The following is a 16,226-nucleotide window of genomic DNA, read 5'->3' on the forward strand; positions in this document are numbered from 1 at the left end:
AGTAATTGTATACCCATAAATTGCAGTTCACCAAAACTGACTCCCATATAGTAATTGTATACCCATAAATTGCAGTTAACCAAAACTGACTCCCTTATAGTAATTGTATACCCATAAATTGCAGTTCACCAAAACTGACTCCCATATAGTAATTGTATACCCATAAATTGCAGTTCACCAAAACTGACTCCCATATAGTAATCGTATACCCATAAATTGCAGTTCACCAAAACTGACTCCCATATAGTAATCGTATACCCATAAATTGCAGTTAACCAAAACTGACTCCCATATAGCAATCGTATACCCATAAATTTCAGTTAACCAAAACTGACTCCCATATAGTAATTGTATAACCATAAATTGCAGTTCACCAAAACTGACTCCCATATAGTAATTGTATACCCATAAATTGCAGTTAACCAAAACTGACTCCCATATAGTAATTGTATACCCATAAATTGCAGTTCACCAAAACTGACTCCCTTATAGTAATTGTATACCCATAAATTGCAGTTCACCAAAACTGACTCCCTTATAGTAATTGACTCCCATATAGTAATTGTATACCCATAAATTGCATTTAACCAAAACTGACTCCCTTATAGTAATTGTATACCCATAAATTGCATTTAACAAACACTGAATCCTTTTTATCAACTGTCTTATGTTATATGATTATATATTCGTTGAGTTACCAAAACTGGTTCCCATATAGTAAGGATTTTCTTTTTTACCAAAACTGACTCCCATATAGTCAACACTTCGTTTCAATATAGTAATCATATTAGTAATTACGGCCAAGATATATCAACACTGCTTCCCATATAGTTATCTTATACCCATAGACAGCTTTAAACCATTATGTAGCAAATAAGTCATTTTACGACATTATCCATTTTTGAATCCCCTCTATCATTGAATAATGAGAAAACGTCTCCCATATAACCTCTACCAAACAAATTACGTAAACACTGCATTTTTAGCAAGAAAAGAAAAAAAATGGTAGAAGGTCCGGGTTGCAAGTTAAAGGGCATAAAAATTAAAGCCAAAATCAAGGGTCAATGTGTTAATAGAGTAGGAGGCAATGCTGTTGACAAGGTATTTCCACCGTCGTTTAAATCCTTCTTTCTTGTCATCTTGTCATCTATTTTCAGAAACTTGATCAAATTTCTCCAAATAGGTGCATGTTCAGGTGAGAATAGTGGTTGCAATTGAAAGATTGAAGGTATATCTGAATGTTGGCTGCATGTTTTTGTTGCAACTTTTCGTTTGGGTGCTTTTGTAGGCATGTTTTTCTTAGCTGTCACATTTCGATAAAATTGGAGTTGTTTCACTTGACTCTATTTAGACAATGGAGATTTTCTGACTTTGTAAAAGTGCAGTAATTCATAGTTATTTATGCTAGATAGTTGGTAGGAGTGACCCCTTTGATGAATCTGAAGAACAATTATATTCTAGTTTATTTTAGGTTAAATGTCACTAAATTTTGTAAAGGTCAAATTTCAGCTCATTCCCACCAAATCACTGTGATCTGGTCCACCATCAAGCCTAGTCCACCTAAATGGCCATACAAGAGTCTTTTGAGGATCTAGACTATGGCAGACTTGTGATGTCCACCATCTCAGCAAAACAAGCGAACGGTCATCGCTCAGAGAATCCTTGCGGCCACAATTTTGAAACTATCTCCGTTAGAAATTCAAATTTCTATGATAATATTATTGCGTAATATTAAACACATATTTATTTATGTAATTATGCAAAAAAAAAAACATGTTCAATTTCAAATATCATAAAACACTTACATGTGTCGATTGTTTATCAGGTATCCTGATATCTGTAAATCTGGGACAAATCTGACTGGTTGTGTACATGTATAACGGTATTCGTTATCAAGAATATATTTATGTGAAGATAACGACTCTAATGACAAATTTAATCCAGTTTAGATCATTGTCGGGTATATATTGAACAACTTTGTCATTATTATTGAACATCAAAATTTGATGCCTAATATTTTAGGCCTTAATATATATTCTTTCGCCCAGTGTTAAATGGTAGAGAGTTGTAGCATTACAGGTAGTGTTGGGAATCGGACATAAAAATTACTATCGATAATCAGTTTATGAAACCGATCAATGATTGATTATTTATCAATTTAATCATTGTTTAATTATCTTTCGTAGCCATATTTAAGGCATAAAGATACAGTGCATGCACCAGTTTTAAGAACCAATGTTCGCTTACAAAATTGTTTGTAGATTTCTTAGTTTAAATTATATTTTCATTTATTCAGTACATGATCTTTTAGTGTTTACAAGTTACTATTACAGAACATGAAACCACAGGCTCTAATTTTTGTCTTACATTTAGTACTGTATACATGTGTAAAATAAACACGAATAAAGATATGAATTTCTTTTTTAATAATCAGTCAGTAACAAGTACAACAAGCAGTTGAATATTCTGTATGTTCTACAAGATCAGTTTCTTTCTGAAATCTGAGAAAACAGAATACTTAATGGTAAGAAGTAAACGGTAAGTCTTTTTAAAAACCACAAATGTGATAAGTTGAGAGCCAATCCTTTAGCAGTAAAATTACAAAAGAAATCTAAAAAAAAGGTACTGTAGTGACTTACTGACCTGATAAGAATATAAGTCTTAGATAACTTAGCATAGTAACACCTAAACATTTCAACATTAACTAGCATTAACCAGAAATAAGTAATTTAGTCAGTATGGGTTACGTCCCTTGTTTCTAATCGATTGTTCAAATTTCACTATCGATTGTCTCAAATGTAGACCTTTCCGATCAATTTTCAATTATAACCAATCATCGGCACAGCACTAGTTACAGGGATACATAAGAAATGTCAAAATAATAAGAAAGTATCCCTGATCGCTCGTATCCCTAATCGCTCATTATTGTAGCCAATGACTAGCCACAATAATGTGCGTTAAGAGAACGTTTTTTAACACGTAGAGTCGCCCAATCAAAATTTGTCAAAGACTCTGAAGCGGCTGTTTATATGGACTAGGCATTGGCTGAATAAGTAGTGACTTTGTCGGTACATCAGGTGACGCATTTTAAACAGTCGAAAATGGTTTTTATATGTCATTGTTGTGCTATTTTTTGTGTGAATGCTGAAAACATTTATTTGCTGCCACATATTAATGGAATGATACTTTATAAAATGGCCAACATGGTGGTGAGTTTAATTAATTTTTAAATATTGATGGGATGAATTGCGTGGTTGATGTCATTATCGAGGTATGAACGCAGTTAGGCTGGTTACACATGCATACTTTAACCAGCCCAACTGTGTTCATATCCCTGATAATGATATCAACCACACAATTCATTACTTATTATATATTTACATCAAAAGTTCCTTATGTATTTCTAGAATTGTTAAAAAAATACTTAATCTCATTTTAGAAAACCGTTCAATAATTCTTTCCCACCTCATTCTGTTAATAGAAAGACTTGACGGTAACCAGAAATAGTTTGTCACAGGATGTCATAACAATGCGGGAAAATATAAACAAATTCGCAGTTAATTTCTAACGTAAAATTGAATTGTTAGTGACAAAAATATAAAAATTTATAACTTAACACTTTTCAGCTTGTTGATTTAATGTTTTTATGGCCTGTTGAAACAATTAAAAAAATAATAATGATAAATAATTTTCAGTGTACATGTTTATTTATAAGTGGTTGGAGCATATCCAAAGATATTTCGTCCAGTTTGACTATCGATAATCCGTTCCACTCAAGTAACGGATTATCGATAGTACAATTGTTTTTGACAATACCTTAATTGTAGTTTTATTCTTGTACAATAATTAGTAATCCTTAATTATGCTTATGTTATGCATATGTTTGAAGTTATTTAGTGTTGTTGTTGCTTTCGGCCATATTGTTAATGAAAACAACTGAACCCTTCCGAATGAATAAACGATTTCAAATTAGAAAATTGGCTGAAATTAACCGAACGCAAATAATGAGAGGAACGAAGAAAAACAACCAGCAGGTTGAATCGATGATCGATGACCAAATAAAATTGATTTCACCAATTTCAGGCCCAACCAATCAACTTTTTGTTATAATCGATCAACGAAACATCACTTATATTTATATTATATAACTTTACAGTTCAAGAAGAAGGATGTGGCCGCTGCTTCCCCATTTCATCAGCTGATTGGTCGACATTTGGAAGATGTTCAGACACTCGGGAAAGAATTTTTCATGTACTTTGGAGATATCTGCTTACGGTACAGTATATATATTTGCAATGCCAAATCATTTCAGTTTAAAGATGTTCTCATACTCCCAAATCAGATTTACCACAATTAATACAATTGTTTAAATAACAAAAAATATGTATTAATGTCGAAAACGTTTTCGTGAAGGATACTTTCGGGTTTTTAAAAGAAAGGTGCAGAAAACATTTCTACCTAATGAGACGATAGTAGATCACAAGTAAATATTTTACCACTTACCAATCTTTTAATATTTTCGTTTTTTAGCTATTAAAAACATGGTTACTATCTTCTTATCATTAATCAATATTTATTATATATATTTAGTAAATCGTTAAAGGCCTATCACTCAAAATTTATGTTTGTTATAATGTGTATGTATTGACTTTGAATAAGGGAGTCACTTTAAACTGTTTTCGTAAAATCTTTCCGTTGGCCTAGCCAGATGGTCATGGTTTATATAGTTCTTTCTTCTGCCTGTGTAAAGGGAGACAACACCAATGGGAGAATTGGGCCATTGGCTATATATTAAAGATTTACTGTTTCATGAATCATCAAATGAAATTTATGATTTTTGTTACCGTGTATGTATAAAAACTTATTTGAATTTTAATATTAAGTGCCTAAATCATTATAGCAGATGTTCAGATTAAACTTTATTAAAGTAGGATGACAAAATAAATGTATATAACTTTGTTATTTAGTGAATATTACTTCCTTTATGACATGATGATTATGGCTGAATGTAGAGTAAAATTATTTATTTAAAAAATAAATAAATAATAACTACCCATTGTATAATTGTAGTGATAATTAATGTTTTTTATGTGTAAAATGTATCATTATTTTATTTGCAGACATATAAGTACAAATTTGACAGTACTAGTAATGGTACCACATCATTAAAGCTGCACTCTCACAGATACACCATTTTTGCAACTTATTTTTTGTCTTGGAAAGAGCAAATTTTTGCGTAAATATTTGCAAACCAATGCTATAAGATTGCTGACAAAAAATCAGATCATGGATTTTCATATTTCTGTTCGAAAATTAATGTTTTATGGCTTAAACCGTTATTAGCGGTTTAAGAAAAATGCATAACACATCAGTTTTTGAATTTATATATAATCATCTGCGATTGAATTTTTTGTCAGCAGTCTTATATTATTGGTTTCCATGGATTTTTGCAAAATTTGGCTTGTTCCAAGTCAAAAAATAAAAAGTTTAATCTGTGAGAGTGCAGCTTTAAAATTAGCATATGGTTTTGTTGGAACTGGTACCTAAACCCAACTTGTATGTTCTTCAGGGTTCATTTTCTGATGGATGGCCAGTCATTTATCAACAATGCGAAGGTTGACAATGATTCTGGTGGGAGGACTGAGACAGCCACGCTGGAACTACACATGTCGGAGGATGTACTTACGTTCAAGAAGTCTTCAGTGGATATCAGGTATGAGGAAAGGGATAGACTGTGTCTTGTTTTACTTGAAAGTAAATATAATGCTGGAATAGTGTAAAACTTAATAGAGCAGTGATCATTTCATTAATAATTGCCTTTTATAGGATAGTATTTGTTTCTGCTGCTAAAAACAGTCCATTTTCCCCATTTTTCATAGCAACTATTATACGTCCCGTTCTATAAAAAATTGAAAAAACCCTGCTGCATAGGGCGGATAAGCAGCTTTAAGTAAGTTGTCTTATCAATAACTTGAGAAGCCAACCAATACTACCCAAATTTGATCAGAATATTAATGGGTATAATATCTTAGACAAGTTTGATAACCAGCCTTATCGCTTTATTAACTTTTGTCCTTTAATTATAGAAACAACATCAAATTGTTTTTGTCTGATCATTAACGTTAGATGCCTCTGTCCAATCTTCACCAAATTTGGAAAGAATGTGTATGGACATAATATCTCAGACAAGTTCCAATACCAGCTGTTTTTGCTTGATTCATTGATTGTCATTCATGAGTTAAATGCCCTTTAATTATAGAAAATACCTAAAATAAATCTTGTCTGATCAATTTCTTTAGAAGCCTTTTTCCAATCATCACTAAATTTAGTCTTAATTAAAGTTTATTAATAAGCCATATCGCATGAGTCCTTCTTGAGTTATAATTCTTTACTTATAGAAATTACCTAAAGTTGGACTTGTCCGATCAAGAACTTTGTTCAATCATCACCAAATTTGGTCAGAATGTGTATGGACGGATCTTGGTCAGGTTTGATAGCCAGCCATGTGTCCTCAGTCACTCCAGAGTTATGACTCTTGAATTAGTGAAAACGGTTGTACAGAGTCTGCAGTCTAAATTTGGCTTAAAGTAAAACCACACCAAACTGGACTTCTTAAGTTAAGACAGGCATATTTTGTGAAAGTTGGCGCTCTTGTTTTATTTTAAATTATCATACCTTATGTTTTTTTCAAAATGTTTTCCTTTTTTCATTGCAGAAACGTAACAATCACGTCATATCTGCGAATATCTTGTCAATGCCCTACTCATCTTTATGCCATGTTCTTTGTAAATGTAGCATACTTTTCTTCATAATTGGTTATACCAACTTGATGGATGATTCTGTGTTTGTACCCAATGAAAACAAATGAACATGTTATACCTGTGAATATTCTAATTTCAGGCCATCGGTCCCCTGTAGGCAGAAATACGAGACAATGAATGATGTTGACATATGTTCCCCAGTGTTCAACTTCCGACGCGCATTCTCTCTTGTACGTGAACAAACGGACAGACAGTTGTGTGATGTGCTCCTGGACCAGTCCATTCTGCCAGGGGTCGGCAACATCATCAAGAGTGAGGTCCGTTACTTAGCATCTTTTAAGTGTTGGTAAAAAAAGATTGTGATAGAAAATTAAACTAATGCTTAAAGCAGTTTGCTCTTTTAAATTACTTGTTCACAAACAGAAGAAACATTTTTTTTGTTTAAAACTGTACTCTCACAGATTGACCATTTTGACAACTTTTTTTATTTCTTTGTCTTGAAATGAGCCTAATTTCCATAAATGTCTGTTAAACAGCGTTACTAACGCTCAAAGAAAAATGACATTTTCATCAGTTTTTCGAACCATTAAGACTTGTTCTATTATGAAGTATAAGTAAAGACCAAAGTGAAGGCATTAATACCAATATCAGCTGATTCTGAGACGATAACTTAAACAAGTTGTCAAATTGGTAAATCTGTGAGAGCGCAGCTTTAAAGTGACGTTGTTTTTCTGAAACAATAAATATCTCTTAATTTACCTGAACTGATTTAGTAACATACTTTCCTGAAAGGCGGGGAAGCCATCTTTTTCTTAAAACATGAACCGTGGTATATACAAATAATAAAAATAAACAAACCTTCAGGTGATTTTAAAAATATTGAACATGAGCTAACGCTTAATATTGTTCTCTGTTTACAGGCCTTGTTTGACAGTGGCATAAAACCAAGCTCAAAGGTAGGAACATAAAAGAACAATGTCCAAGCCTTAGAAGATAAAGACTCTTCAAGAACAATGGTCTTTAAAGGGACTAGACACCTGATGGTCCCAAAATCCACAAATACATTTTTCCCTTTAAACAAGCTTAGAATTGTCAATTCAAGCTAGTATGAGGCTGATAGTACATCACTTTAGTAATCTTTACATGATGGAAAGAATATTTTTGTCAGTTGAGTTTACCCATTCAAAAATAACGCATAATCATTTTCAAGATTATAGTGTGTAAATTTAGCACGTAAAAGTAATATGATAAGTTCAGAAACATATACCTATAATATTTTAAATATACTGGTATTTAGGTGGTAGACAACACCAGTAAATTTCAACTTTGTTATATACTCAAAAACTGGAAAAGAGACAGGTGTAGTAAGTGATAGTAAGATTAAATATATTGTATACAAGAATATCAAATTTATGTAAGTTTTTGATAATTTTCTTGCAATGTTATCGTCTGGTGTCTAGTCCCTTTAAAGAAAAGTGTTCTAAATTGTACTTGCATAAAAGCATCGTGTCATTAGTAATTGTCTATTTAGCTGCTTTATTTTCATATGACGAGATGAGTATTGGAAGCATTGCATTGTGTAGGCAGGCATTCTTCGTGTGACTGCATGTTGTTTAGGTCTTCATTGTAGAAATTAACTTGACATTCCCTTGAGCCATTTATTTTGGCAATTATGTTTAATTTTGATGCCTCTGACCCAATTTAATCTTGGTTTGAGATCATAGGGTATTGCTTATTCATAACTAATATGTAAACAAATTGACTGAAAATACATTGCAAATATTTATTGTAATCTGTATTTGTATACTCCTGATGAACAAGTTTAAAGGGGGGGGGTACGTTGGATACATAGGATGATAGAAAATAATGAGAGGAAGTACACAAAAGTATACAAGAAACATTACTCTATTTTAGCAAAGTTATTGCCCTTTGTCATTTCTTTTCTTGTTCAGAGCATCACTTGAAAACTTCTGGATGGAATTGAATTTAACATCTTAAGTGGTAAAGTGCAATGAGAAGAAGTTGAGGGTTCAAGAACTATTACTCTTGCTAAGCTAATTGCATACTTTTTCTCTTTACTACTCTTTCTTGTCTAGAGTGCAACTTTAAAACTATTGGATGGAAGAGATGTTGCCCTTTTGTACTTTTCCTTGTACGGACCATAACTTGAAAACTCATGGATGGAATTTAATTAAACTTTATACAAAAGTAAAGTACAATAAAAGGAAGTGTAGTGTACAAGAACCATAATTCTTTTTCAGCTAATTACAGAATTATTGTCCATTGTTAATTTTCCTTGTCAGACTAGAAGACATCTTAACTACTGTATCACAATATGTGTGTTTGTACATGTACAGATTGGGGAGCATAAGGATGAGCACATTCGCCACCTGCTCAAGATGACCAGGGACTTTACAGATATATTCTACCGGGTATCTCGAGCATTTCTACTTGTTAAATGTAAAACTTGACAACTTCTGTCATTCTATATTTTATTTTCAGACAATACTGTCATGTATCTTTACAACAGAATTCGGTTTTTATACGCCCGAACGGTCTTATTATGTTATGGCCTCCATCGTCTGTCCGTCTGTCTGTCCGTCCGTTAGCAATTCCGTGTCCGGGCCATAACTTGGTAACTAATAAAGCGATTTTCAAATAACTTTATACAAATCATCACTACATTAAAAGGATGTGTCGCGCGCAATCTCCAGGTCCATACCTCAAAGACTAGAATCACCATGGGGGTGCGTTAGCAAATCCGTGTCCGGGCCACAACTTGGTCACTAATAATGTCATTTTCAAATAACTTTATACAAAGCATCATTACATTAAAAGGATGTGTCCCGCGCAATTTCCAGGTCCATACCTCAAACACTAGAATCACCATAGGGGGACGTTAGCAATTCCATGTCCAGGCCATAACTGGGTTTCTACTAAAGCAATTTTCAAATAACTTTATACAAATCATCTCTACATTAAAAGGATTTGTCAAGCATGCTTTCCAGGTCCGTACCTCAAAGGCTAATTTCACTGGGGGGGGGGGGCGTTAGCAATTCCGTTAGCAATTCCGTGTCCAGGCCACAACTTTGTGTTACTACTAATAAAGGAATTTTTAGAAAACGTGTCCTAGCCACAACTTTGTAACCAATAAAGCATTTTTTAGATAACTTTATACAAATTATTGCTACATTGAAAGGATGTGTTGTGAGCACTTTCCAAGTCCTGCTACTTTTAAACTAAGTAAGCAGTATACTAGCATAACCTAAATGTTTATTAAAGACCTCAAGCCAAATCTTCTTCGGGCGTATAATGCTCCGTTTCGCGGTGCTCTTGTTTATTATTATGATAACTTTGTTTTCCTTAAGCAATTCATTTTTAGTTTGTATTGAGCCAGTAACAGTAAAATTAAGATTAAGAGATGAGGCTGGTTTTATGTAAAAAGCTGAGATCAGTTGATGAATGAATACTATGAACTGGTGAGAAATAAATCAAACGACATTGCATTGAACTTAAATACATCTAATACATTACTAAAACACATCTTTTGAATAATGTGATATCTGAATCCTCAGTGTCGGCGTGATGGTAAGCAGCTGTCCCCATACTACAAGATTTATGGGAAGCGTCTGTGTAAACAGTGTGAGGGCAGGGTCATCAAATGTCGCCTTGGTGATGATAGTGGGAGGGTGACCTACTTCTGTGAGAACTGTCAGACCAATTATCTGGTAAACAAAAACAGGTGGGTATTAAAAAGGAAACATTTGCATAGTAAATTTAAAATAAGATTATTGGATGACAAGTTTGGCTTTTCACTTTATGAGTGGTCTTGCTTTCTTATATTTCATGATGACCTGTTAAAGAGGGAAAATTGAAATCCTTTGCATAGTTCAATTCCTTTTTAAATGCTTAATTATGTTAACTTACACGCTTAATTACTTTATAATTATGTGAACCCAATATGTTGTATTATCTTTGTTTGTTTTCTTTCAAAATGAAAATAGGTCTTGCTGTTGTCATATGTTGGTGCTGTAAAATACTATAACCTTGGCCATATGTTGAAAATGTTAATGATGTTCAAAAAGAAGATCCATTCACATATTACCAGTGACATCATTCATTTCTGTAGCATGGCCATAATAACTGTTGAATGGTACTATGTGAAAACCTGATGAATGATGGCAACCACTTACATTGCTCTTGACCTTGATTTAGGATGATACCAAAGGTTAGATGAACAAAGTTTAACTATGATTAAAATGATTTTCAGAAAACTTCCATCTAAGAACAGTTTGCTTGGCTGGGTGCAGACTGGGTCCCAAAGTTCACAACCGGAGATGGCAGACTGGTCATGTGAGCACTGTACACTCATCAACAAGGACACTGCAACGTCTTGTAGTGCCTGCCTCAACCCCAGGGTTGACAAAACTGTGGAAGCCAAGCCTGCACAGTTTGGGGCTAAAGGGCTTGTTTCAGGACAAGGCAATAAAACAATGAACAAGAAAAGGAAAACAGAAGGCTCTGGTGTTGAGCAAACAAGGGCAAAAACTCAAAAAAATAACACAAGTGTGGTCAAGCCTGAAAACAAAACTGGTTTTAAAACAAAGATACCTCAAAATGGACCTGCAACAACGAACAAAACACAAAATGGAACAACAAAGAAACAACGTGATAAAAGTAGGATTCCAATGTGTGAAAATCACAAGCGAAAATGCAGCATGAAGGAAGTTCGCAAAGAGGGGCAAAACTTGGGACGTTGGTTCTTTTCGTGTGTCGTCAGGTCCTGTAATTTCTTCCAGGTAATTTGTCATTGCTGTTAGCTTTACCTTTCATAAATTTCAACATCTATATTACACAAGGATATATATTTTCCAGTAATAAATTGAAAAAATAAGAACTAAATGGTACATTTGTTCACGTTATGTAGTGCAGACAGAATAATTTGCTTTGCATTTGTAATGAACAATTATATCTGTAAAAAGGCATGGTATTATTATAGATAGTGAATAATTATATCTGTAAAAATGAAAATGGTAAAGTAACGTTACGTGTAGTGAACAATTATATCCGTAAAATGTCAACTTATTGTAAATTATTGTGAATAATTATATCTTTTAAATGTCAAGCTATTGTAGCTGATAATGAAAAAATAATATCTGAAAAATCTCAAGGTGTTGTGATGGATAGTTCCAAAATATATCTGAACTATGGTCATAAAACTAGCAAGTTCCATAACTCATGCTAAATATTTCCTGACTTTTCTCCTCGTAACTGCTTGCAATGGATGTAAAAATAGTACAGATTTTGTTATTGGTTTTTTGCAAAAAGGTTTTTGAAATATCCTTGTGTGTTTTATATTTTAGTGGGCTGATGTCAATTTTCCTACCTGCACAGACCATGGGAAACCTTGTCCCATACGCACTGTGTTGAAAATTGGACCAAACAACGGAAAGAGGTTTTTCACCTGTAAACTGCCCAAGAACAAACAATGCAAGTTCTTCGAATGGGCAATTGGTTATGACTAAGAGTGGAATATTTATTGTGTATAGACGCTGTTCAGTATTCAATCATGGAATTCACGTCCAAACAATTTGGCAGGTCAGTAGCTTCGTGCAACTGCATTTCCATATGCTGGTCACTGACGCAGTTTCTCTGTCTTGATAGGAAACATCATCCAGAATAGATATAAAACAAATATCCATTTTTATGATGCAATGCAATGGTGACTTTATTTTTTAGTGGTTTTTAAAAATATTTTGGACATTTCTTAACAGAAAAAATAAGAGTTTTTGTTTTATATGTGTTATTATCAAATATTGTTTTAGCCATTGATAAAGGTCAAAAGTACTAAGATATGTTTTGTTTTATTTTATGTCACAGAGTGAAGCTTCACTCTCAATGCAGGTTTGGAATCCCTCGGGCCCAACCCCCAATGAGTGGGGAAGACATATTGTTTTGTCCTGTCAGTCCGTACGTCACTCGTCATTTCAGCTTATTATATTGAAAACGTTAGTACCCAGGACCTTCATACTTGGTATGCAGGTTGTTCGTGACCAGTAGATGGCGGTTACCTAAAGTCTAAAATGATTTCCGCTCGATTACTTTAGAACACAGGAACATGATTTTGAGTTCAGTAGGTCAAAGGCGTAGGTCGCAGTGACCTTGAGGGTAAAATGTTTTCAACAATAACGTAAGAACACTTAAACCCAGGAACATCATACTTGGTAAGCCAGTTGGTCATGCAGAGTAAAATATTTTAATGATCCTTATTAAGTTTTGGATCAGGTAGACAAACTTCAAGGTCGCGGTGACCTTGAGGTGAAAAAACGGTTTCCGCACAATTACTTGTATGTTGGAATGTCTGCACCTGAGAGCTTCATACTTTGTATTCCAGTTGATCATGACTACTTGATGACCCATATCGGTTTATGTGATCAGTTGAGAAATGTCAAGGTAGCGGTAAATTGCAGTGACCGGAAGGTATAAAACGGTTATTGCTAAATAATTTAAGAACGTTTGCACTAATTGCATCTAGGAACTTCATACTTGGTACAACAGTTGGTCATGAGTAGAAGATGATCCCTGCTGATTTTGAGTTCAGTACGTCAAAGGTAAGGTCGCAGTGACCTTGAGGGAAAACAGTTTCCAACAATTACTTTAAAACGCTTACACACAGGAACATCATACTTGGTATGCCAGTTGGTCATGACTAGTAGATGGCCCCTATTGAGTTTGGGACCAGTCGGTCAAAGGCCAGGGGCAAGGTAATCTTGAGGTGAAAAAAACGGTTTCCGCTAATATTATAGAATGCCTGCTCATGGGAGTTTCATACTTTGTATGTCAATTGGTCATGACTAGTTGATTACCAATATCGTTTTATTACGACAGGTCAAAGGTCAAGATGGCGGTATAGATCGCATCTTCATGAACCTTGTGGTAAAACAACTTTTTTAGCTCAATAGTTCAAGAACATTTGCATCAAGGAACTATTTACTTGGACCCCGGTACTTCCTTTTTATAAAAAAGCAATCTCTAGCTTGAACTCACATTCTCACAAACTGCTAGTGAATTTTAAATAATGCGAGTGCCATTTGCGTTCGCTCGCATAATTCTGCAAGTATATATTTTTCTCGTGTCGAAAGTAGACCAATTAATATTAGGTTTAAACCGGATACATAGTTTTGTTTGTGCGCACACTGGTAACGGATGCGAGTGCACTGGTTACGGGGATGCCGTTGTGAATCCGCTTTGTCATTGGCTGATTGGAGCTCTTCAGGCTCCAGACCATGTGTTTTGGGTTTTCGGGTTAAAATTTAGGACCGTTATATACCCATGTTCATCTGCGATTTGATAAATGCTCATATAACTTGCAGACAATATTATTGGATGCATACTCATTTTGTGTTATACTTAATAAACTCACGATTATAAAATGTAATGATGTTAAACACAAAAAGAGAGAGAAAAACGTTTTAAATCCCATTTTGACGCGAAACCAGCGCAGTCCAATTTTAGAATGTCTTGCATTACGCTTAAAATAATTTTCTACTGTCTTATTGTTATAATCACTTTCCATCAAAAACGTAACATCTCTTTGATCATTCAAAGGAAAAATTACCTTTTGTTGCTAGCCTGAACTACATGTGACTACTATTTTATACGTTGTATCGTGGTGTTAAAGATAAATATACAAAACTAATTTGAGATAAACATGGAATGATTTAATATACCGGATGTATCAAAAATAGAAACAATCAGGAAAAAAATGTTCCTTTTGGCAATGTTCGTATTAAGTGGCTAATCTGCATAGCACTGAATACGGAAAAGCGGTTTAGCTCTTATACCACTAATCTTGCTTTAGAAATAAAATCTTACCTTCTGGTGACATATATTGGCCACATAGGTGAGTAGATGGCGGTCAGAAGACCATTTCTTGTCCGCACGTTACAATGAGGAAGGGACACAATACCAGAGCTTACGCCCCAAGTTTTGCACCCTCTGACGTAAAATCCTAGATCCGCTCATGAAGATGACCCCTATTGATTTTGAGATCAGCAGGTCAACTGCCAAGGGTACTGTCTACAGTCAAATGAAGACATTCCCGTAATATCTCGATTACGATTTGACCAGAAACTTGAAACTTAAGTGGAAGGTTGCCTTTGATTTGGAATTATCCCTATTGTTTTTGAGGCCAGAAGGTCAAAATTCAAGGTATCGGTCACAGTCTTATGACATAATTTGTCCGCACATAAAACGCAGTCAGTAGTTGTCTCATCTGTTTTTGAGGTCAAGGTCAAGAGCGACTTGATCTAGGATCATGCCACTTTAGTTGTTAATTGCCCTTGACAAGAATGATTCTTATTTGGGGGATGTCAATTGATCCAAGGTCAATGTCACAGTTATCAGTCTCATTAAAAAAATTGACCGCAGTTCAAAGTTTGAAATTATTTTCTTTTGTAATTCAATATTGTTCAACCAACTCACTATCACTTAAACACATTTATTCAATCTGAAAAAGTTGCGCTAATATAGCATAATGTTTGACAAACATATCTTGTTACTTATAGAATAATACGTTTAACGTTTGCAACGTTTTCATTTCGAACTCGCCGGACGCTGAACGCTGACTGTATTCAAACAAGGTAAAAAATGTTCAGAACATAGTGAAAACCTGCCTTGCAATTATAGTTTGTAGAACAATTGGTCAACTGCCAACATGCGATGGCATGGTGTCCGTCGGATGTGCGTCCGTGCGTCCGTAAACAAAAGTTTGTGATCGCAAGAAAGTCTTCTGTTTGTATTTGTATTTTAATCAAACTTATCAAATGCTTGATATCCATGAGCTCCATTTCGTATCAAATCTTCACTAAACTTGGACAGTAGTTAAACATTGATAAAGAAATGTTTCTAGAAATACTTAAGGTTCAATGCGTATGTATTTCCCTCTTCTACGATTTAGATAGTATTCGATGGTTTGCTTATAAGATAAGCCGTATACTTTAAAGGGGCTAGACACCAGACGGTCCCAAAATCGGCCAATCCATTATTTGCACAAAACAAGCCTAGAAATGTCAATACGAGCTAGTATTAGGCCGGTAATATAGCGGTTAATGTTTTTTTTTTCAAGTTAATTGTAGGTATCTAAAGCATGTAAAAGTCACGTGATTAGTACAGATACATACACTGAGGCTATTTTTAATCTGGGATTTACGTGGAAGACTATAAGTATCTTCCATGGCCGAGAGTGTAAGATAGGTTCATTTCGACATGAGTGTAGGGTGATTTGCGGAAACGAGGTTTACCGAGTTTCCGAAAACACCCTGCGCGAGGGTCAGGATGAACCTATCTTACACGAGCGGCTATGGTAGATGCCTTTTCTCCCACCTCAGTTAAACAAAATTAAGTAAAATTTATTTTTTGCTGGAACTTTTTTGTGTTTAGTGAAAATAATTGTGTTTAGGTATG

The 16,226-nt window shown here is 34.3% G+C and overlaps 1 protein-coding gene across 1 annotated transcript; it reads left to right on the top strand.

Moving 5' to 3' along the window:
• Positions 1-1,002: 1,002 nt before the first annotated feature.
• LOC128226081 (endonuclease 8-like 3) lies at positions 1,003-12,599 on the top strand. The gene is made up of 9 exons (XM_052935974.1): positions 1,003-1,101; positions 4,157-4,275; positions 5,570-5,713; positions 6,901-7,078; positions 7,682-7,717; positions 9,119-9,193; positions 10,337-10,503; positions 11,032-11,560; positions 12,125-12,599. The coding sequence occupies exons 1-9, from the start codon at positions 1,003-1,005 to the stop codon at positions 12,284-12,286; spliced, it is 1,509 nt and encodes a 502-aa protein (XP_052791934.1). The 3' UTR covers positions 12,287-12,599.
• The last annotated feature ends 3,627 nt before the right edge of the window (positions 12,600-16,226 follow it).

The sequence above is a fragment of the Mya arenaria genome, chromosome 3 (assembly GCF_026914265.1).
Source record: "Mya arenaria isolate MELC-2E11 chromosome 3, ASM2691426v1".
NCBI classification, from domain to species: domain Eukaryota; kingdom Metazoa; phylum Mollusca; class Bivalvia; order Myida; family Myidae; genus Mya; species Mya arenaria.

Coding starts and splice junctions, on each gene's coding strand:
- LOC128226081 (XM_052935974.1), top strand. CDS start 1,003: ATGGTAGAAGGTCCGGGTTGCAAGTTAAAGGGCATAAAAATTAAAGCC. Junction 1,102..4,156: donor GAGGCAATGCTGTTGACAAG/GTATTTCCACCG, acceptor ATAACTTTACAG/TTCAAGAAGAAGGATGTGGC. Junction 11,561..12,124: donor GGTCCTGTAATTTCTTCCAG/GTAATTTGTCAT, acceptor TTTATATTTTAG/TGGGCTGATGTCAATTTTCC.